The 25,012-nt window shown below is 44.1% G+C and overlaps 1 protein-coding gene across 2 annotated transcripts in view; it reads right to left on the bottom strand.

The window, feature by feature from the left end:
- NCAM2 (neural cell adhesion molecule 2) overlaps nucleotides 1-25,012 on the bottom strand; it is a 440,779-nt gene that overhangs the window by 190,327 nt on the left and 225,440 nt on the right. For both annotated transcript variants that reach the window (XM_044287571.1, XM_044287572.1), the window contains one exon: nucleotides 15,445-15,562. In XM_044287571.1, coding sequence (XP_044143506.1) covers nucleotides 15,445-15,562 — 118 coding nt within the window. The remainder of the gene's footprint in view (nucleotides 1-15,444; nucleotides 15,563-25,012) is intronic.

Raw genomic sequence — 25,012 nt, 5'->3', positions numbered from 1 at the left:
GTAAACCAGAAGACCCCTCTCCCGAGAAAGTCCCAAACTGTGGATGAAACCCATATGCACCAAAAAATGGTGACTTATCAGAGGACTCCTGACGACGGTTATTTAAAGCAAACTCAGCAAGGGACAAAAAAGAACACCAATCCTCTTGATTCTCCGCCACAAAACAACGCAGATATGTCTCCAGATTCTGATTGACGCGCTCTGTCTGACCATTCGACTGCGGGTGGAAAGCAGAAGAGAATGACAACCGAACCCCCAAGCGAGAACAGAAAGCCTTCCAGAATCTGGAAACAAACTGCGTGCCCCTATCAGAGACTATGTCTGAAGGAATACCGTGCAATTTGACAATGTGATCAACAAATGCCTGCGCCAGCGTCTTAGCATTGGGCAAACCAGGAAAAGGGATGAAATGCACCATTTTGCTAAAACGGTCCACCACCACCAGAATCACAGTCTTCCCCGAGGAACGAGGCAGGTCCGTTATGAAGTCCATGGACAGATGTGTCCAAGGACGGGAAGGAATGGGTAAGGGAAGGAGAGGACCTGATGGCCGTGAATGAGGGACTTTGGCACGAGCGCAAGTCTCGCAGGCTGCCACAAAACCCTCAACCGACTTACGAAGCGCAGGCCACCAGAATCTCCGAGCGATGAGATCCAGTGTGGCTCTTACCCCCGGGTGCCCAGCAAGGACCGTATCGTGGTGTTCTTTAAAAATCTTGTGTCTTAAAGCGAGAGGCACAAACAACCTCCCAGGAGGACAAAGATCAGGAGCCTCTGACTGGGCTGCCTGCACCTCTGCCTCCAATTCAGGAAAAAGAGCAGAGACCACCACACCTTCAGCCAAAATGGGACCCGGGTCTTCAAAATTCCCGCCTCCCGGAAAACAACGTGACAGGGCATCTGCCTTCACATTCTTAACTCCAGGGCGGAACGTGACAACAAAATTAAACCTAGAAAAGAACAACGACCATCTGGCCTGTCTCGGGTTCAGACGCTTGGCTGACTCCAAGTAGGCCAGATTTTTATGGTCAGTAAATACGGTAATAGGGTGTCTGGCTCCCTCTAGCCAATGGCGCCATTCCTCAAAAGCCAACTTGATGGCCAACAATTCCCTATCTCCCACATCGTAATTTCTCTCTGCGGAGGAGAGTTTTCTTGAGAAAAAGGCACACGGTCGCCAATTGGCAGGAGAGGAACCCTGAGACAAGACCGCCCCCACACCCACCTCAGAAGCATCAACCTCAACTATGAAGGGTAACGAAACATCAGGTTGCACCAAGATGGGAGCGGAAGCAAAACTCTCCTTGATATCAGAAAAAGCCTTACGCGCCTCTACTGACCAAGAAGAAAAATCTACCCCCTTTCTGGTCATATCAGTGAGTGGTTTAACAATAGAAGAATAATTCAAAATGAACTTCCTGTAATAATTGGCAAAGCCCAAAAAACGCATCAGCGCCTTTTGATTCTCAGGAAGCTCCCACTCAAGCACAGCGCGGACCTTCTCGGGGTCCATGCGAAAACCAGAAGCGGAGAGAAGAAACCCCAGAAATTGAATTTCTGGAACCGCAAACACACATTTTTCCAGTTTCGCATATAATTTATTCTCCCGCAGAATGAGCAAGACCTGACGTAAATGTTCCTTATGAGTTTTGAAATCGGGAGAAAAAATCAAAATGTCATCCAAATACACCAATACAAATTTTCCCATCAAATGATAAAAAATGCTGTTCACGAAATGCTGAAAAACGGCTGGGGCATTCATCAAACCAAAAGGCATAACCAAGTTTTCAAAATGGCCCTCAGGGGTATTGAAGGCCGTCTTCCATTCGTCCCCTTCTCTGACCCTGACCAGGTTGTATGCCCCTCTTAAATCTAATTTGGAAAAGACTTTAGCCCCAACAACCTGGTTAAATAGGTCCGGGATCAGAGGAAGCGGATAAGGGTCACGAATTGTGATATTGTTCAGCTCCCTGAAATCCAGACAAGGTCTTAAAGAACCATCTTTTTTCTTAACAAAGAAAAAACCAGCGGCAACAGGTGACTTCGAGGGTCGTATGTGTCCCTTTCTCAGACTCTCAGAGATATAAGCACGCATAGCGATCCTCTCAGGTTGGGAAAGATTGTATAAACGAGATTTAGGCAGCTTGGCATCTGGGATGAGATTAATAGGGCAATCGTACTCCCTGTGCGGGGGCAAATCCTGAACTCCACTCTCAGAGAAGACATCCGAAAATTCAGAGAGAAAAGATGGTATAGTCTTAGTAGCAACCTCAGAAACAGATGTCATGAGGCAATTCTCTCTGCAAAAGTCACTCCAACCATTTATTTGCTTCGCTTGCCAATCAATGGTGGGGTTATGCTTAGTGAGCCAGGGCAGCCCCAACACCAGAGGGGTGGGCAAACCGCTAAGGACGAAACATGACACATCCTCAACATGAGCATCACTCACAATCAAACGGATATTGTGAACTATGCCCTTTAATGATTTCTGAGAAAGTGGAGCGGAATCGATAGCAAAAACAGGAATATCCTTTCTCAAAGCGCACACCTGGAAACCATGAGTTATCGCAAATTGATTATCAATGAGATTGACCGCTGCTCCACTATCCACAAAAATCTCACAAAAAATGTTCTTGCTCTCTAGCGCCACCCTAGCCGGCAGGACAAAACGGGAACTACAAGCAAACGGAAAACCTTCAATTTCCGCCTCAACCCTGCCAATAGTAACAGACGGAACATTTTTCAAAGATTTTTTCCTCTTTGTTTCTTTATTATACCCAGAGAACTGCCTGAATCTCCTAGAGGGACAAATATTTGCCAAATGATTAATACCTCCACAACAAAAACAAACCGTCCCATGCGGGCTGAATCTTCTATTGTCAGAAGCAATCAACCCCAGCTGCATGGGCTCCTGCTCAGAAGGGGCTGACAGCGACTGAGACCCCTGCGCACAGAATGGGACCGCTGCACAGTCCTGGGACCGAGTATGACAGGAAGGAGAGATCTCTCCTCTCTCTCTAAGACGCCTGTCAATACGAACGGCCTGAGACATAGCAGAGTCCAAAGAAATAGGCCTTTCATGAAAGGCAAATGCATCTTTCAATCCCTCTGAAAGACCATGGCAAAATTGACTTCGGAGTGCAGCATCATTCCAACCAGTATCAGCTGCCCATCTCCGAAATTCTGAGCAGTATATTTCTGCGGATTGTTTACCCTGGCATAAGAGACGTAGTCTAGACTCCGCCAGAGCAATACGATCCGGATCATCATATATCTGACCCAGGGCTAAAAAGAATTCATCCACTGAACGGAGAGGCCGTGCCCCCTCCGGCAGCGAAAAGGCCCAGGACTGAGCGTTACCTCTGAGCAGCGATATAATGATCCCCACCCTCCGTTCCTCATCTCCAGAGGAAAGGGGAAGAAGGCGAAAATGGAGTTTGCAAGCCTCTCTAAAACGCACAAAATTCTCACTACCCCCGGAGAACGTATCCGGGAGCGAGATCTTAGGCTCAGAACAAGCTCCATGAACGCAAGCTGAACCGGTCACTTGAAGCTGAGAAAAAGTCTTACGGAGGTCAGCTACCTCCAATGAAAGACCCTGGAAGGCGTTCAGCCAAAAGTGAAACCGGATCCATGCTTAAGACGGTTTTGGCGGCTTATAATGTCACGGAATGTGTACAGGTAACAAGGCAAAACAACATGCATAAATGACTCGCTGGATCCAACAGCTAAGGAACAAAAGGGAGACCCCTGTAGAAGACCTGGCACTTTCCCTGGCTGCTTAGCCTATGCATAGATCCGAATGGTGGAGGTATGCATATCCACGTACCTTGACTATATAACCCCTGAGCACCCTACAATAGTGAGGGGACACGACCACCGGCTCCCTACACCAGACACGGAGGGAGTCAGGGTCACCTGGGATCCAGCAAACAGAAAATAACAGATAACAGTATAACACTTAACTTTGTAGAGGAGAGGAGAACCAGATGGGCATGCACACACACTCCAGGAAGAAATATAAGCCGCCCAGAAAAGCCTTCTGGGGAAGAATTTAAAGGGAAGCAATTAGTCCAACACATGACAGCTGAGAGAGGCTAAGGAGAGGAGGAGCTGAATACCACAACACAGAAACTCAAAGAGGAGGTTCTGAAAGGCCTCTGTCAGAGCTTCTCAGCTGTCTGGTTGTGACACTACTGTGGAGGTCACTGTTAGCGGGGTGGGCACTGTGGAGGTCACTATTAAGGAGGCAGACACTGTGGAGTTCACTGTTAAGGGGTGGACACTGTGGAAGTCACTTAAAGGGGCGGGCACTGTGGAGGTCACTGTTAAAGGGACCGACACTGTGAAGGCCACTGTTAAAGGGATGGGCAATGGGGAGGTCACTGTTAAAGGGGAAGACACACTGGAGGTCACTTTTAAATAGTGGGGTGCTGTATAAGTCACTGTTAAGGGAGTGTGCCCCTGAGAAGGTCAATGTCACCAGTTTGTACAGTATCTCACAAAAGTGACTACACCGCTTAAATTTTTGTAAATATGTTATTATATCTTTTTATGGGACAACACTGAAGATACAACACATATATATCTAAAGTAGTCAGTGTGCAGCTTGTAGAACAGTGTAAATTTGGTGTTCCCTCAAAATTACTCACACACAGCCATTAATGTCTAAACCACTGGCAACAAAAGTGAAAATGGCCAAAGTGTCAATATTTTGTGTGGCCAACATTATTTTTAAGCACTGCCTTAACTCTCTTGGCCATATAGTTCACTATAGCTTCACAGGTTGTCACTGGAATCATATTCCACTAATCCATGATGACGGAGCTGGTGGATGTTGGAGCTTGTGCTCCTTCACCTTCCATTTGAGGATGCCCCACAGATGCTCAATAGGGTTTAGGTCTGGAGACATGCTTGGCCAGTCCAGCACCTTTACCTTCAATTTCTTTAGCAGGGCAGTGGTCATCTTGGAGGTGTGTTTGGGGTTGTTATCATGTTGGAATACTGCCCTGCTCCCAGTTTCCAAAGGGAGGGGATCATGCTCTGCTTTAGTATGTCACAGTACATGTTGGCATTCATGCCGGCAGCCCCAAACCATAACACTCCCACCACTATGCTTGACTATGGACAAGACACACTTGTCTTTGTACTCCTCACCTGGTTGCCACAACACACACTTGACACCATCTGAACCAAATAATTTTATCTTGGTCTCATCAGACCACAGAATATGGTTCCAGTAATCCACGTCCTTAGTTTGCTTGTCTTCAGCAAACTATTTGCAGGCTTTCTTGTGCATCATATTTAGAAGAGGCTTCCTTCTCGGATGACAACCATGGAGACCAATTTGATGCAGTGTGCGGTGTATGGTCTGAGCACTGACAAGCTGACCCCCCTATAACCTCTGCAGCAATGCTGGAAGCACTCATACATCTATTTTGAAAAGATAAGCTCTGGATATGACGCTGATTACGTGCGCTCAACTTCTTTGGTCAACAATGGCGAGGCCTGTTATGAGGGGAACCTGTCTTGTTAAACCGGTGTATGTTTTGGCCACCATGCTGCAGCTCAGTTTCAGGGTGTTGTCAATCTTCTTATAGCCTAGGCCATCTCTATGTAGAGCAACAATTCTTTTTTTTAGATCCTCACAGAGTTCTTTGCCATGAGGTGCCATGTTGAACTTCCAGTGACTAGTATGAGACAGTGTGAGAGCGATAACTTTAACAAATTTAACACACCTGCTCCTCTTTCACACCTGAGACCTTGTAACACTTACAAGTTACATGACACCGGGGAGGGAGAATGTGTGTTAAGTTATTTAGAGGGCACAGCAAATTTACACTGTTATGCAAGCTGTACACTGACTACTTTATAATGTATCAAAGTGTCAGATCTTTAGTGTTGTCCCATGAAAAGATATAATAAAATATTTATAAAAATGTAAGGGGTGCACTCAGTTTTGTGACATACTTTATTTAACAATTATGTATTTGTTTATGTTATAGATTATATTAATTGGTATGCAGCACAATATATTTAAATGAGGATGTGTAAAGGGTAGTGTGTACCCCGGGAGAAGCTACGTGTGAAACTTGAGTCGGGCGTTTCTGCTGCCTGTAGTCAGCGAGTTTTATTTATTGATATGTCAGTTATAATTTTACCTTTGTATATATAATACATTTCATTGGTATTTTCAGCAGTCTAGGGGTACTAACTTCCAATTTTTTTCCCCCCATTTGTCTCCTACAGGAACCTTGGTGAGACAAGTTTGGAGAGTGAAGTCTACAGGAATGACTGCTGCTTGAATTAGGCGGTGAAGAACGATGTTCTGATGTGCATTGGGACTAAATGTGCTTCCTGCATGTGAGACGTTTCCTACTGTATCAGTTCTTCCTGCTATCATGAACACTTGAGCTGAGCAATTTTGCTATTTTTCCAGAAGCTCATCAAGCACCTGCATGTCCCAGGATGCACTGCACTTACTTCTTGTTAAAGGGAACCTGTCACCCAAAAATCGCCTATTAAGCTGTTTACAGTACCTTATAGTGCTGTATAGTCGTTTCCTGATGCACTTTTTGTTAGTTTTGCAGCATGTATGCTCAGTCAGAAATCGATGTTATATTCAGCTGCTGCCCCGTGCTTCAAGTCAGGCTTGAAGTCACGGGGGCAGCGGCCTCGGCGTCTTACATGGCCCTCTCCCCGCCCCCTGCCTCTGTGACTGACAGCCGAAATCCGATTCCGGGACCGCGCTCAACGGCCGCATGCGCAGAAAAGGGCGGCAGGAGCGCGGTCCCGGCTGCCGCGCGTACTACGCGCCGTCTTACTTTCGCCACACTGCGCATGCGCCCGACATCCTGTATCAAACGCGCCCGCGCCCAGATGCCGGGCGCGGGCGCGTTTGATACAGGATGTCGGGCGCATGCGCAGTGCGGCGAAAGTAAGACGGCGCGTAGTACGCGCGGCAGCCGGGACCGCGCTCCTGCCGCCCTTTACTGCGCATGCGGCCGTTGAGCGCGGTCCCGGAATCGGATTTCGGCTGTCAGTCACAGAGGCAGGGGGCGGGGAGAGGGCCATGTAAGACGCCGAGGCCGCTGCCCCCGTGACTTCAAGCCTGACTTGAAGCACGGGGCAGCAGCTGAATATAACATCGATTTCTGACTGAGCATACATGCTGCAAAACTAACAAAAAGTGCATCAGGAAACGACTATACAGCACTATAAGGTACTGTAAACAGCTTAATAGGCGATTTTTGGGTGACAGGTTCCCTTTAAACCCTTACTTCTTGCATACAAAACAGTCCCTTGCATTTGGTTACAGAGATACACATGCAATTTCCTTCTCTGCTGCCTAGAGGGAGATACAGATCTATTCTTCTATGTGCTTAGAAGTAGGGATTATTGAAAGAAAGTTGTCTCGATGACTTCAACTGCATCTTTGTAATCTCACTAGGCTGGCGTTTGGAGGAGGGAAAGGGAGTAAGGAAGCTACTCAATGTAGAAGAAGGTGGACCAGAAGGATAAACAGCAGGGGGCGCTATCGGAGAGGAAAATATAATGTGCATAAAAACATATATTTATTGCAATAATAATTTAAAATGCCGTATCTATTGTACCGAGTTCCTCTTTTCTGAGCTCCAGCACAGAGACACCCGTAATGCATGCTCTTGTACCTGATGGTACAGCTCCACCAGTGGACAGAGCTCTGTGTTTTCCTAGGCATCTGGATCTAGCAGGAAGTCCCTGCAGCAAAGTTCTGATTTATTACAATAGCAGGAGCGGAGTGAGGCGGTCTCCAATGCACAAAACTAAACAGTTGAAGGAGGCAGAAACAGCAGGCTCAGTTCAATGGGACCTACAGTGCATCTGCACAGCCACAGGTCGGTCGACAAAACCTTCTCGAATGTAGCTATATCTACTCTTGTGGTCCCCAAGGAGGCAGATCGATCACAGACCTTACAGGGAAATTTCCCGCTGAGTCCATACCCTGAGCCCTCCTACGAACCGAGTTCTAACCAGTTACGATCTGACGCTTTCTGTGTTAATACTTGGAGCATCAGATACTCGGGTATCTGGCCGGTGGCCGCAGATGCCCTCCTAAATTTAATTGTACAATGAAATACTGCAGCAGGTCACAAGAGCCCATGACTCTCTGCCCCGCCGTTCACTCTCATAGGTCACAGATCACTATATGAGACATTATACAAATGGTGCAGGGATATAGGTGTGCACTGCAGATGGTGACTTTGAATGGGACATGCTTTTTTCTTCTTCTTACCAACGTGGGGACACTATAGGGGTCATTACTAGTGAAAGTCCCGGCAGAATACTGAAGATATCCAATAAATATACCATGCAGTATTTCATACAAGCATCTCCATATCACGGTAGTCATAGTATTACATCACCTTGTACCATGTATCACCTAATACTAGTCGGTATATGCTACCAATTAAATCTAACTACCTGCAAAATAACAGCCGATCAACAGGGTGTCAGCCCCCCCACCACTGGTCAGATACTGACAACCTACTCTGAGGATAGGTCATCAGTATAAAAATCTCAGAGAACTTCTTTAAAGGTGTTTCTATATAAAAATCTGACCTACTTTCCACTCCACTTCTAAAAGTGGTGAGACTCACCGAATGTCCCAAAATTTGACCAAATGTCACAAAAATATGCATCAAATGTCAAAAGTGGCATAGCGGAAATGATATATAAATGTCCCTCTTTAATTTTTGTTACCCTTTTTAACAATATAATGTTATACTTCTGTATGACACTGTTCTGATTGTCCATATATACTGGATGCGATATTGAGAGAATGGGTTAATATTCCCATAAATATAAAAATTATAATACTAATCACAAGAGCAACAAAAAGTAAAATGAAAAACAAACCAAACAAAAAACTAAACTAAGAAAAAAATAATAAGCAGCAAAAGAAAATGCACTCTTTGCTTCTCCAGAAGCTCAGACAACCTACAAGGAATTACTAAGCAACAACCCAACAGTAGGAGGCAGGAATAAAAGGCCTCATTACTGTGGTTGGTCTCATCATACATTATCTAGTCGCGTTCCTCTAGGGTAGTTGGTCTCATTGTTCCCATATTAAATAGAACTTAGGTTAAATGTCATTGACAAATCAGCTTCTCATGGGTGACACTCCAATGTTTACCACAACGTCATTAATGAAATGCAGCATTCACTTCATCAATGTAATGTCAAGATGAATTTTTCAACATAGGAGATTTAGACAAGACATAGCCACCTGCATCTCCCCTTGTATCATTGATATGCACCTCTTTCCTGCTAATCTGAAGAACAAGTGCACAGTGTTTAGTTCTCCCTGGAATAGACACTGTCAATCACCGTAAATCACACCACACACAGAAGATAGCTGTCAAGGCCTGGAGACTTCGAGTTAAATTTGGACATTGCTGCAGATCCCATGGAGGCATAGACATCAAGCGCTCTGTACACAAATTGCAATACTTTTCAGGCTAGAAGACACACAATGACATATCATATACACATCCAATCCACAGTGTGTATAGAATAACCTTTTCTGACAAAGAAACTTCCCGGTAAAGTTCCAATTTACAGTTTTTCAACTTTATTATTATTAGTATCAGCTCTAGATTAAGTTTGGAAGGCCCCCCATCTCAACTCTGGGACCCAGACTCCACTTCATCTCCAATCTCATCCATATACAGGTGAGATCCCAAACATGGAGAGTAAAAGGAGGGCAGGTCAGTAAAGAGAGGGGAGCAGTCTAGGCATAGATGAAGGAACGTCCAAGATGTAAGGCCTATTGGCGCAAATCGTGGCATGCATTACAATCATAAGACCAACATCTCAAGGGTCACCATGAGTCTCAGCTTTGAACTTTGAACTTGGTAACTGTCTAAATAGGTCCCAGTATTGATTTTGCAGGATGGAACTGGAGAATGTGTGAAAATTATGACTTTAGGTGGTTCTGCTCTTGGTACATGTGGAAAATGTAATCGATAATGAAAAGTTTACACTGTAGAGATCTTCTTAATACTCCTTTTTTAAAATGCTACTGAGAGCAACACCATCCAAATTCAATGTTTTAGTGCATTTGACTAGTGTATCATCCACCATCTCCATCGAGGTCTACAGTTGTTATGAAGACAGACATGACAGAGTTTCCCTTAGATTTCAAAAGAGTTGCACACTTATGTAGCCACCTGTCAACCAATTTTTTTGGCTACAGAAAATTACCAAACAGCCATCAGGGAGAGTGAGTGGTGGATGCCCCTAGGCTCACAAGGTGGTGAAGTGCACAGGATGAGTACCTCCTGTGCCATCTCTATAAACCAGTGGTGGCGAACTTATGGCACGGGTGCCAGAGGCGGCACTCAGAGTACTCTCTGTGGGCACCAGCACCCTGGATAAAGTCTATGGTGCACCAATATGCCTTAGACTTTTCCTGCCATCCATCAGAGCAGGGCGCGCTATGAACAGCACAGGCAGTGCACTGAATGTAGGCAGGCTATTACAGCTACATGATAAAGTACATGTAAGATGTACTATATTGGTATTCAGGTTAAATTGCCATGTTGGCACTTTGCGATAAATAAGTTGGTTTTAGGTTGCAGTTTGGGCACTCGGGCTCTAAAAGGTTCGCCATCACTGCTATAAACCATCATTGATTATTTAATACCAAGATATCCCACACTCACAACGCTCCCTGTAGCCAATAATGGTTGTTAGTCAGCTTTCACTGCCTAAAGTCATTTAACCTAAGAATGTTTCTAGAGCAATGAAGGAAATTGGAATCCCCAGAGGTGTCTGACACAATGGGGATCATAACAGCTCCATGAAAATGTATGTTATCCTACCACAGATAATACATGACTAAACAGCTACCCATTAAGCAAAGTTTTACCTACAGGATTTTGTCCTTGGAGTTGTAGTTTTGCAACCACCATTTGTTCAGACAAAACAATGGTTCTCTTGACTTCATATTGAATGCATTGGTCATGGTCATATATCTGTTGTAGCAGGAAACATGACACATAACCTTTTTCTGTGAAAAATTGCATTTTCCCATTTGGCTTTATAGTAATTCACATTGTTAAGGAAGTTAGTATGGAATCACTGTGACAACCAACAGATTGGATTTAGGGTTAATCATTATTGTATTATCGTAGCAATCTCATGGCAATCACTCTCTAAAACGCTATACAGGGATCTGGGCTTTGCTGCAGGAGAACTACCAAGTTGCCACCTCCTGGAGTAGACTCTGTGCAATTGACAGATGATCCACAGTGGTCAAAGACACCATGCATGACACCAAGGGGTCAGACAGAATCATAGTCAGGGACAGGCTGAGGTCAGGGTTGTGAGAGCGGAGAGAGACCAATATGGGAATCAGTCTAAAGTCAGGACAGGCAGCGTAATAACAATACGCAGGTCAGACAGCTGAGGGTCAGAATACAATAATCTGGCAGAAGGTCAGTACAGGGGCAGAAAACAGAACTTACACCTTGATAGGAGACTAGCATGATAGAGAACCTATTTCTCAGTCACCCTCCCACAGGTGAAGGAACCTTAAGTACACCAGGGTGGCCAACCATTGGCTAGTGAAGATTAGGGTGCATTTGCAGTCCCTTTAAGAGCCAGAGGGAATCGAACTAAGGAGAAGAGACTGCCAAGCAGCTTGCATCCTATGTGTAGAGACACAACAGACCTGGTCGTCAGACGAGTGATTAGCCTGAAACGGGTTTAAGTTGAAAAAGTATAATTCCACTAAAATGGAAATTAGCTCTCCTCCAGATAGAAGCAAACTTTTCTCTAGTCTCATGTAGAACTGGTTACCACGTACCTCAAAGTCCAAACCATTTAAGAGCCGTGAAACATGACCAGAGATAGCATCTGAGTAGAGACATTCATCTATAGACAGCACTGTTTCTGAGTTTTTGCTACTTATCAGTGCAGAGTAGGGTGCTGACTGGCTGAATGCCTTTCATGCAGCTCTTGCAAACTACCACTTTGTTTTATTATTGCCATGCCAGTCTCAAGTCCCTCTGTACTGATGGAGGAAGCGCCAAAGTTATGTTACGGCGCAGGCCTCAACATACATTTGGCACTTCATCCGGCAGCCCATGTGACAGACTTAACTCTATGCCAACCCTATTGCTGGTGTAGATTTATGCCACTTTCCATGCCAAAAAACAGTGTGGAAAATGACAAATCATCTACTTCTCTACCCATGTTGTGCTTGGAAAAGTGGCATGAGTGAGAAAAAGTTGCATATTTACTGCACAAATGGCGTGCAACAAAATTTGCAACCAATTTACGCCACAAAATAAAAGTCACCCAAAAGTTCATGTCTCACAAGGAATACATACGGCGAAAAGGAGAACAAGTAGCCTCCAAAAGCTGCAGTAAAGCTACCTTTCCCAACTATGCAGATGGGCATCTCGGATCAGATGTTGTCCCTAGTCATGTTCCAGCTCTCATTTAGGTAGCTACCTATATGTGGCATTAGAGAGGTGGTTATATTCCTTCTGGAGTGAAGCTCTTTCTAACACTAAAGTTGATTGAAGAGCTTACATAACTAACTTTAGCTTTGGGTGCTCCAAAATCTGAAACAAGTTCCTCCATGTCATTTCATATCATCTTATGTGGCAGTGGAACCAAAAAGGTAATGCATTGATTGCAACTTAAAAAGTGAACAATCTAAAACTGGCGTTTCCCTTTGATGCTGAAAAAAATATAATTTAATTAAAGAAAATCTTGATACAAATAGCTTTAGCTATTAGTATAGTACACCCCAACAGAAAATTCTGATGTCTTACTTTATGATAGGGGGCCTATGGCTTCCGTCAGGCACTGCACTATGACCATGGTTTGAATGCTAGAGTTTATCTGCATCCTTTATGGCTTCACCATATTTGTGTTGAGTGAATCGAAGCATTGAAGTTTAGGAAAAATTCCATTTGTCACCAATCCAAATTTGCCCGGCTTCGTGGTAACTAATAAGTTTTTTCCTAAAATTGTGGCCGTCTGCTCCCAAGTGGATGAGGTGAGTATAATTTTTTTTTTAATTTTCAACCCCAGATTAACCCCTGAGCACCTGGATGTCTCAGGTGCCTTGATCAGCGTTGGGGTTAAATGACAAGGGGGTTGGCGCAATCGCTGTTCCCCATCATTGCACCAGCTCCATACAATGAAAAGCGATTCATGATTAGTGATGAGTGGCAGGGGCAATATTCAAATTTGCTGTATTTCGCGAATATGTGGTAGAATATTTTTCATATATTCACAAATATTCGTATTCGAGATTAAATCTGCAATGTAAAAATCTCGTAAGATTATTTTTGTGATTCCGAAAAATCTGCAATGTAAAAATCGCGTAATGCGAAGTGGGTCAAAAACGAATATAAAGTATAGCACCATAGAATATAGTGCTATATATTTGTTTTTTTTGAATATTCATCATTTTTTTCCATCTGAAGTCCTGTTTAAGTTGCTTGTGGGCCAATGACGTCATTGGCCCACAAGCAAGAAGCAGGGAGGAATCATGTTCAGATGGAAAAAAAATAACGAATATTCAATATAACGAATATATAGCACTATATTTGAAATATTCGCAAATTCTCGAAGTTGCGATATTTGCGATAAATATTCGTAATTCTAATATTCACGCTCAACACTATTCATGATGAAGTAATTTGTAACTTATCAAATTTATTGATGAAGTTCGGCGAGGCTACTGAATCTAATTTTTCAAAACTCATCTGATTAGTAGGCCCCATCTGATTAGAAGCCACCTTGTCGTCTGGTAGATGGGCCCCAAAATATTTTGGATCAATTATATGCGCAAAGAGCTTCTAACTGCGCTTGCAGTAAGTATGGCCACCAAGCAGCTATTTTTTATTCAGTATTTGCTTATATCTTTGTGCAATTGACTAGCAGTGTGCTGTTACCTGTAGTTCTACTAATCCCGTTATACAGGAGTAGTGATGAGCGGCATAGGCAATTTGAATTTGCGATATTTTGCAATTTTTTTGTTGAATATACGCCATAAATTAGAAAATTTGAGAATTCCTGAGATCCAGTCATTGTTTACTTGATTGCAAAAAATTGTCAATGTAATATATTCGCGAGAAATTTGTGCCTCAATACTATGCAGGAGCATATCGCACTTACTGTCAGTGCTGAAACCTACAGCCCCGGTTCTCTCCCTATCTTCAAAGGGAAGACATTCACTGACAAGATAGAAAGCAGTGGGGCTGCAGAATGATGCCCTTACAGTCCTATTTCCCCAGTGCTAACTTACTAACCAGGGACAGTGCTGAGAAGATAAAAAACAGCGCTGCAGTGAACAGAAAGTGTAAACCCAGTCATACAGTACATTTACTTCAGGGCTGAGATCTGCAGCCACATTTGTCTAAATATTCCCAGAGTGTCTCTACTTGGAAGATAGGGAGAGGAGTAGTGCTGCAGTGTTCAGCACTGACAGTAAGTGTACTATGTTTCTGTATCTACTGTGAGCTCTGAAGGCTGCAGCCCTGCCTCTCTTTCCCCTCTCCCCAGCACTAACCAAAGTGATGCTGTGAGTAGGAGCAGGGCTGCAGCGTTCAGCACTGACTGTAAGCGTGCTATGCTTGTGCGCACATACTGTCAGCTCAGAATGCTGCAGCGCTGATCTCCCCCCTCTCTCCCCGGCACTAACTACAGACATGATAAAAAGACAGGCAAAGGAGCTAGTTGCGGCATCTAGCGCTAACAACAGATGATATAGGAAGGGCCTCAGTACAGAGTAGGGGCCCTTAGTTTAAATCATAGTAAGGCCTCATGCACACGACCGTTCCGTTTTTTGCGGTCAGCAAACAGCAGATCCGCAAAAAAATGAAAGCTGCCCGTGTGCCTTCCGCAATTTGAGGAACGGAACAGGCGGCCTATTGTAGACATGCCTATTCTTGTCTGCAAAACAGACAAGAATAGGACATGCTATAATTTTTTTGCAGGGCCACGGAACGGTGCAACGGATGCGGACAGCACACGGAGTGCTGTACGCATCTTTTGCGGCCCTATTGAAGTGAATGGGTCCGCACCCGAGCCGCAAAAAAAAACGGCTCGGATGCGGACCCGAAAAACGGTCGTGTGTATGAGGCCAACAGCTGTTATTAAAATAGGTTCGTTACACTTAGGGAGGCAGTGGCTGCGGCTGACAGCAGAGGCAGGCTGAGAAGCTACTGGCTTTTATCTTGAGTGGCTGACCTTTAATGTCTTGAAATATTTTCATAAAATTATAAATTACCCCAAAGGCTTAGAACATATTAGACAAAGGAAATTCACAATCTTAACAATGCACAGTAATCTCGAGTAAGGCAGCTTCTATGACAAGTCATTTCACAGTAGATACATATGTCTTCTAGCTCTTCTAGCACATTCAGACAAGGGACTTACCTGTGCCAGCTAATATAAGGTTTGGGAGAGCCAGTGGCCCGGCAAAATATAGTAATGTCCTCTTGACGATCTGCAGTTGCATTGAAGGATCTTTGTTGAATTAAGATAGCTGGAGGAACTGAAACAATACAAAAATAGTTTTCCTCCATTATTATATTTTCCATAATAAAAAGAGTTAATACATTTCTTAGGTAGAAAATAATTAAAGGTAAAATAGTCAAAAGAATATATATATTTTTTTACTTTCCTCCTATAGCTTTGAAATCTAGTTTGCATATAGCATATTATTGGTGACACTTTCGAATTGTTGGGGGTCCAAGCTGTGGGATCCCCATCATCCCCCAGTATGAAGAGACCTCAGTGCTGATCTAGGGCTGCACCCCCTCTGCACATCAATGTTCCAAGTCATCCATTCTGCAAGAAAATGCAGGACAACGCCATTCACTCAACTGAAGCCGGGCTGCAGTTTCCTGTACAGCGGATGGCTGAGAACACCATTGTACAGGGAAAAACAGTAAAGGGGACACAGTGCTAGGGGGTAGTTGAGCTGCAGTACCACACACAAACCATGAACAACAGGGACACTGTTTCTGGGAAAGAAAAAAAGACAATTTTTTTTTAAAAAAAGCTTATAAACCCCTTTAAAGTTGTAAGAAGGTACCTGTAATCATAGTGGATGGAAGGTATGTGTCACCGAGGTTCCAGGGCTAAGTGAAGTAAGAGCCGGTATTTTATGTGTCAGCAGCAGCTATTGCTAATTGACACCTTGAGAGTTAGCATGGCTGTTAGGCTGGGTTCACACCTGAGCGTTTTACAGCGCGTTCCTACACGCTGTAAAACGCTCAACAAGGAGAAACCAATGCTTCCCTATCGGCATGGTTCTCACCTAGGCGTTTTACAGCGCGTACGATCGCGCTGTAAAACGCCTGACGCCCCAATAAGTACATGAGCTTCTTTGGGGTGTCTTGTCGCGCGTTCCCGTACATAGACTTTCTGGGAACAAGCGACAATCGCGCATACAGAGCGCTCCATCGCGAACGCTCAGGTCTGAACCCAGCGTTATAGTGGAGGGCTCTTACTGGGAGTAGTCAAAGTGCTGGGTGGGTGACTACTCCCCATGTTCCAGACTGGGTTTTGCCAGGCATAAAAACCAGCCAGCACTGCCAGGTGGGGTGGATTTACCTCCCTCTGACAGTGGAGCTCAGGTGTCTGTGTGCTGTGAACTGAGTGCTGTGCTGGGATTTGTGGTTTGAGCCGGGATGGAGGACTAGGCCCCTCTAAAGGCCATCAGGCCGCCTATAGACTTGATGAGGCTGAACTGCTAACAAGGTATGAATTAACACCCAGGAGAAAGGGTGACTTTTATTGTTTATGGACTTTCCTTGTGTGTGAACAAACACCAAGCCACCTGCTTTTTGTGATACAGCTTATCTGCATTTTGTTATACACCAATGTGTGAATAAACACCGCTGTTTGATTCAAGAACTGTGTACATTTGCCTCTATACTGCATCCGCTAGTCCTAACTACCAAAGCGAATCCCCACAAAGTGTAACATTAACTTTCTCCATGATGCATGTCCAACCAGAGCTTTAAATGGGATGTTAGAAGATCTTAAGAGTAGTTTAGATGGCTGGGACAACCATACACAGTAGGATGCTATAAAGGAGATTTCCAGGAGAGGCTTTTGGCATAATACATCTGCCAGGGGAAAACACAGGTGAATCTGAAGTCTGTGTCTTCCCAGACATAGACTAGGGTGACCTAAACTCTAGATGTAGAGAAAAAAAATTTAACATTTTTTTGCAGGTACTATATTTTGCCAAAAATCCCAGTAGGTAGCCTACAATATTTCCCCATGTCATAGATAGGCTACTGCAAAAGCAGCTGTACATTGTGACACCATCACCACAACTACACAGCTTCCTGAACCCCTTCAATAAATATTGTAGTCACAACTGAATGCTCAAATATTTGTTGTTGTTAGCCTTTAACAGATATCGATCTAAAAAAACTCACAAAGAAAATACTCCACTGAGTCCAGTCTATAGACCCCCATACACATTAGTGCATTGTCAGTGTCACGACGGTCATGGTCGTGACTCCTGAACTGCAGGCTATTGCCTGCGGTTTGGTTTGGTTGTTCAACCACAGGTGAGGGCCGCTAGTATGTTGCCTCACTTGTGGTTGCCGCGGGCAACAAGTTGTTATTTTGTATTGTCGCAGTATAGCAGTCTGAGCTGGTGCTTGGCAGCTTGCTGTAATCTGCATGCGGTTGCACTTGGCAACGTGTGTTTATATGTGTGCACTTTCCTTGTCTGGTGTGCACGGGGTTTATTGTGTGTGTATTCCCCTTTAAGTTGCTGTCTTCCCTTCCCTGGTGTTGGAAGGGTTAACTTCCTTCCTAGTGTGTGTGCACTGGGTGTGTCAGAGTGTGGGTGTGGCAACTTGGGCCTATATAGCTTCTGCTGTGATTCAGACGTCTGAGGGGTACTTCAGCTATGTAAGCTGGAGTCATCCTTCTTCCTATTTACCATCTGCCAGTGTGGGCCATCCTTGTGGTCATAACTTTATGTTATATGTGATGATCAGTTGATGTTTTCCTTTTGTTATTTGGTGCAGCTATGGATCTGGGCTCCTGTGTGTGGATGTGTGTTTGCTGTGTTCAGTTAGTGTTGTGTGGACATCAGCCTGTCAGCACAGGGATCCAGTCAGCAAGGCTGTGGCAGGTAGGTGGAACTAGTGCAGTTCACCTCCCATATCCATAGGTCTGTTTGTGTTCCCCCTTCCTTGCAGCTTGGCCAGTGAGACTCCTGTTCCTCCGTATCTAGGAGGAACAGGTAGTCTTACCCAGCTCCTAGTCCAGGGCCACCCTGAGTGCTAGCAGGAATATCAGGTTCCGGAGTATGAGCCCTCCTACCATCAGGGTCGGCTCATACAGCTAGGAGACAGGGTCAGAATTAGGGATTGATAGGAGGTGACCTGATTCCTGTCCTGGCCTTGCACTGACCATCCATCTTCTGGCATCGCACGGCTGAGGGTTTTCCCCATCCTCAGCCGTGACAGTATGACCACAAGGGTGGCCCCCACTGGCAGATGGTATAAGACAGGAGGCTGACTCCAGCTAGCCATGGCTGAAGTACCCCTCAGACTAGTGATCTTAACTGAGGCTTTATAGGCCCAAGTAGCCACACCTACACAGACACACCCAGTGTTCACACACACAGAAGGGATTTAACCCTTCCAACACAAGGCAAGGGAAGACGGCCACTTAAAGGGGAAGTACACACACACAAACATACACTTCACCTGTTGCCGCAGGCAACGGCATGCGTGGCAACCATGTCCTGGGGATCAGCCAGAAGGCCGAGACACTGCCACCACACCACCACATGCATACAACACCAAACGCAGCCACGGGCAACCAAGTGAAGGAAAATGTCACTATACACACCATAGGCCGTGACAGTCAGATGAACTGCAAAGAACATTGCTATATGGAGAGCAGTGGCATAGTGTGTGTGTGGGGGGGGGGAGGAGCAGGGGAGCCATTGCCCCGGCCACCAAATTTCAGGGGGCGCCAGGCAGCAGGCAGTAAAAAGAGGGCGATGGAAGCCTATGGCCCCCATCCCCTCCGTTCTGCCTTATAAGCGTCAGACCAGGCCTCAAACCTATAAGGCAGTAGAGTTGCGCAGGAGATCGCGATTACATCACCGTGACCTCCTGAGCAGGGTCTTGCGGCGCAGAAGGGCACAGTGATGTGTTCCTGACCGCCTGCTCCAGGATGCCCGAGCAAAGGCTACAAGAGGTGATGAAGAGGTGAGTATTTATTTAGATTTTTGTTGTAAGTACTAGGGGCCATACTGGGGGCACTATGGAGGTGGGGGAAATAATTTGGGCCATTATATATTATACGGGGGGGCTACATTATATATTATACAGAGCAGCTATTTTAGATTATACAGAGGGGCCATTACATATTATACAGAGGGGCCACATGATATATTATACAGAAGGGCAATTCAATATTATACAGAGGGGCCATTATATTTTATACAGATGAGCCATTATATATTATAAATATACAGAGGGGCCATTATTAATGGCCCCTCTGTTTAATTATAATATAAAATGGCCCCTCTGTATAATATATAATGGCTCCCCTGTAAAATTATTATATATAATGGCCCCTCTGTATAATTATTATATATAATGGCCCCCTATATGATTATTATATATAATGGCCCCTCTGTATATCTATAATATATAATGGCCCCTCTGTATAACTATAATATACAGTCATGTGAAAAAATTAGGACACCCTTTGAAAGCATGTGGTTTTTTGTAACATTTTTAATAAAAGGTTATTTCATCTCCGTTTCAACAATACAGAGAGATTAAAGTAATCCGACTAAACAAAGAAAACTGAAGAAAAGTCTTTTCAAGATCTTCTGTAAATGTCATTCTACAAAAATGCCTATTCTAACTGAGGAAAAAGATAGGACACCCTTGCCCCTAATAGCGAGTGTTACCTCCTTTGGCTGAAATAACTGCAGTGAGACGGTTCTTGTAGCCATCTACCAGTCTTCGACATCGGTCTGAGGAAATTTTACCCCACTCCTCAATGCAGAACTTTTTCAGCTGTGAGATGTTTGAGGGGTTTCTTGCACGTACAGCCCTTTTCAAGTCACCCCACAGCATCTCAATGGGATTCAAATCTGGACTTTGACTTGGCCATTCCAGGACTCTCCATTTCTTCTTTTTCAGCCAATCTTTGGTTGATTTACTAGTATGTTTTGGGTCATTGTCATGTTGCATGGTCCAGTTCCGCTTCAGCTTTAATTTTCTAACTGATGGTCTCACATGTTCTTCAAGCACCTTCTGATACACAGTAGAATTCATCGTGGATTCTATGATGGTGAGCTGACCAGGTCCTGCTGCAGCAAAGCAGCCCCAAACCATGACACTTCCACCTCCATGCTTCACAGTTGGTATGAGGTTCTTTTCTTGGAATGCTGTGTTTGGTTTACGCCAAACATGTCCTCTGCTGTTGTGTCCAAATAATTCAATTTTGGACTCATCTGTCCAAAGAACATTATTCCAGAAGTCCTGGTCTTTGTCAACTTTATCTCTGGCAAATGTCAGTCTGGCCTCGATGTTTCTCTTGGAAAGCAAAGGTTTCCTCCTTGCACACCTCCCATGCAAGTTAAACTTGTACAGTCTCTTTCTGATTGTAGAGGCATGTACTTCTACATCAACAGTAGCCAGAGCCTGCTGTAGTTCTCGAGATGACACTTTAGGGTTTTTGGAGACCTCTTTTAGCATCTTGCGGTCTGCTCTTGGGGTGAACTTGCTGGGGCGACCAGTCCTGGGCATGTTGGCAGTTGTTTTGAAAGCCCTCCACTTGTAGACTATCTTCCGGACAGTGGAATGGCTGATTTCAAAATCTTTTGAGATCTTTTTAAATCCCTTCCCAGACTCATAGGCTGCTACAATCTTTTTTCTGAAGTCCTCTGACAGCTCTTTTGCTCTCACCATGGTGCTCACTCTCACTTCAACAGTCAGGAGCACACCAAACTAAATGTCTGAGGTTTAAATAGGGCAAGCCTCATTCAACATGCAGAGTAACGATCTACTAATTATGTGCACCTGGTGTGATATACCTGTGTGAGATCTGAGCCAATTTAAGAGGGAATACATGTGAGGGTGTCCTATCTTTTTCCTCAGTTAGAATAGGCATTTTTGTAGAATGACATTTACAGAAGATCTTGAAAAGACTTTTCTTCAGTTTTCTTTGTTTAGTTGGATTACTTTAATCTCTCTGTATTGTTGAAACGGAGATGAAATAACCTTTTATTAAAAATGTTACAAAAAACCACATGCTTTCAAAGGGTGTCCTAATTTTTTCACATGACTGTATAATGCCCCCCTGTATGATTATTATATATAATGACCCCTCTGTATAACTATAATATATAATGGCCCCCCTGTATGATTATTATATATAATGGCCCCTCTGTATAACTATAATATATAATGCCCCCTCTGAATTATTATTAGTATATATAATGTCCCCCTCTGTATTATTAGTATATATAATGTCCCCCTCTGTATTAATATTATTGTTATTAGAAAATATAATGGACCCTCTGTATTATTAGTATATATAACCCCCTCTGTATTAATAGTATATATAATGGCCCCCTCTGAATTATTAGTATATATAATGGCCCCTTCTGTTACTTCTGGGGCACTATTGGAGCCTTGTAAATAGAACAAAGTCCTGCTCTTAAGTGGCAAAGGTGCTCTGACCTGCTCTGCATGGATCCGGGCTGTGTTCACACCCAACATAGATGCAGCACTATTGGAGGCTTTATTTCTCCTAGGGGCCCTATGGGGGCATTATTATTGAGCACTTATTAATAGGGTTTCTATTGGAGATACTGTAGGGTAATGTGTCTCACCTCCAGATGGTGGCTGTGTGAGGGAGTGATGTTATTTACATGGGACTGTATGTTGAGGGGGTGATGTTTACATGGGATTGCATGTTGGAGGCGGCTGGGGAGGAGATGATGTTATTTACATGGGACTGTATATTGGAGGGGACTGGAGACATGGCGTGATGCTATTTACATGGAACTATATATTGGAGGGGCTGAAGGGAGGGGAGTGATGTTATTTACATAGGACTGTATTTTGGAGGGGGCAGGAGAAATGGTGTGATGTTATTTACATGGGACTGTATGGTGGAGGGAAAAATATAACTACAGGGGGCACTGCAGGGGGTATTATAAATACTAGGGGCACTTCAGGATGAATATTATAACAGTAGGGGGCAGTATAAATACTGGGGGCACTGTACGGGTATTATAAATCCAGGGGACATTATAGGCATTTGTATTACTACTGGGGGCTCTATAGGAGGGACTTATAGATCTGCCTTATTTCTACTAAGAGCACTATGGGGGGCCTTATCACTACTGATGGGTCTGTAGAGAGCTTTATTTCTACTGGGGTCTCTGTGAGGGTATTATTAATACTGGTGGACTCTTCTACTAATGGGGGCACTCTTGGGGAGCGTTATCACGGTTGGGGACACTGTAGAGGGCTGCATTACTAATGAGGGCATTCTAGAAGGGAATTACTATTTCTGGGACTATGAGGAGCACTATTATTAGGGGGGGCACTGATATTTCTCCAGGATAGTATTTGGGGGTATTGGGGAACACAGCAAGAAGCAGGATAACACTGTGGGGACTCCAGGTTGGGGGATGATGATAGAAATGTGAGAAAGCTATCATGTCTGTGTGTCACACTCTGCAGAGACGAGGCGGCTGAGAGAAGTGTCCGGACCGAATAGAGAAGATGATGACACAGAAGATCTACATCGGAGGAGATGTCACCTGGAGGCGCTGGATGTGAGAGGTATGTACTGCTGTCTAGCAAATACAGCAAAACGCAGATGGAGGGTTGATTTAGAGAACTGGGCCATATTCATTGGGGCTTAGGCCTCCGATCTTTTGAGACCCTAGCAACACCCCCGGGGGTTAGGTCAAGAATTTTCTCGCGAAGAGGCCATCGCGGCCATCTTGATTGAAGAAAAAGCAGCAAATCTTGCACGCGCTGACATGATGACATCATCACGTTGGGCCAGCGTGATTGACGTATGTCTTTTTTCAACCGTATTAACTATGTAACTATGATATGGTGACATCACACATCAGTGTGCCCAAGATTTGCTGTGTTTTCTGCAATCAAGATGACAGCGACTGCACCTCCGCAAGCAAATGGATTAGGTGATTATGCATTTTTTTTAGCGCCATTTCAGGAAAACTTGTTTAGTGACCACGAATTGCAACGAAATTTGGCTTCATGGTAAATTGAATCCTTGAATTGAATTCCTTAAATTCGAATCGAAATAAATTTGTTTAGCTTCCATTCGCTCAACACTACTGATGATATTCCTTGTGAACAAAATTTTAAGGGTTTATCCCATGTTTGGTGAAAAAAATGAAAATCAGACATCACATGACAATCTCTTTCTAACAAAGCTAGAACCAGCCATGGACCTCACGTGGTTCCAGAGATCTCCACATTCGTTGATCTGCTAGATTTATATCAAGCTGCCAGCTTACAGTTGCTAAGAACCTCACATTTATCATATCCACTGTGCATTAGTTTATGTCTGGATTTTGCATCTAGTGCCTTGAGGGCGCTGTCATGTGCTTCGCTCTTTGTGTCCATGTGCATCCGCCAATCCATTTATCATAGCATGCAGGATATGTTCATCATTTTTATGTTTTTATTTCAGAGCTCTTGTAGTTGCATCTGATAACGTCTGTAGGTTGACAAGTGTGCAAATATTTGTACACAATGTGAAGCGTCTAGAAATGTATCTGTACTGGATATTACCAGCTAGTCATGATTATGCAAAGCTTTGAGGCATAATAAGAGCATTCATGTGTAAATGCAAATCTAGCAAATGTAGTCAGTGTCACTCACGGACCAACTATGAGAATGTCTCCTTGTTTGTCTGCATCGCTCTACCAGTCACATTCCTTAATAATAAAATATTGTACAGTAAACAGTATGAAAATATCGGTCCGAGTCCATCTTCTCTTATATATTCTGTCTCCAGCAAGGTCCTATTCTGCAGGAATACAGAACAGGGCTCAGCTCCTTCACTGCCATCACCTTCTCTATAGCCTGCCGTCTGCATTATAATTTTATTATCCCTATTAAAGTGTGAATACTTCTGTGATAGGGCATGTAATAGAACATGCCACCTTTTTTTACACAGTCTGTATGAATTATAATTAACATAAAAACTTCTGAGTTCAGCCATATAAACGTAGAGACTAATAGAGGTAAGGATACACAGCCGGCTATAGGTGCTGTATTATGGACCCGTGTAACATAGATTTGTAATATGCCTTGTACATGAATTCCAACTTTTTCTATTTTATGTACACAAATATAGCCTACTGTCAGTCTCATAGCTTTCAATATGTTATTCATAAGCAAAGATAATCCAAGCTGCAGTACCGCAGTGGAAAGGGGTATATGCAATTGTACACAATCCCTGGAGCTTAACGTGTGGGCTGGCCTCTCCCCATCGTTCCACAAGATTCTAGTTGTGCTAAGAGTAGAGAGTGTGAGGACGGGACAGGAGCAGAGACTATGTGCTCCTCTTCTCAGGCATTTAGCTTCAGTGCTTTTGGAGACGAACAGATCCCCATGTGTCTGCTGCTATCATTCAGAGAGAGTGAACAATTTTTGGAGAATTTTCATGGCTACAGTGTGAGAGACAGCAAGGTAACCAGTGTAGACTTACAGACTTTGCTGCTGCATTGGGGAAACACGTTAAGACACCCTATGCACGCCAGATTAGTGGAATCAAGGACTTCCGCATTTTAGTCAGCAAGGTGATTACTGCAAAGCATTGTCAGGCCCTGCTGCAGTGGCGGAATACTGAGTTAAGACATCCTGCCCACTTCAAGTACAATTTGGCCAATCGTATTATTGTAATGGCAGGCCACTGTGTGAATTGCAGTCATTGTGATAGATTA

Source organism: Bufo gargarizans, chromosome 3 (assembly GCF_014858855.1).
Source record: "Bufo gargarizans isolate SCDJY-AF-19 chromosome 3, ASM1485885v1, whole genome shotgun sequence".
In the NCBI taxonomy this organism is placed as follows: Eukaryota; Metazoa; Chordata; class Amphibia; order Anura; family Bufonidae; genus Bufo; species Bufo gargarizans.
This window is presented reverse-complemented; position numbering and strand designations above follow the sequence as displayed.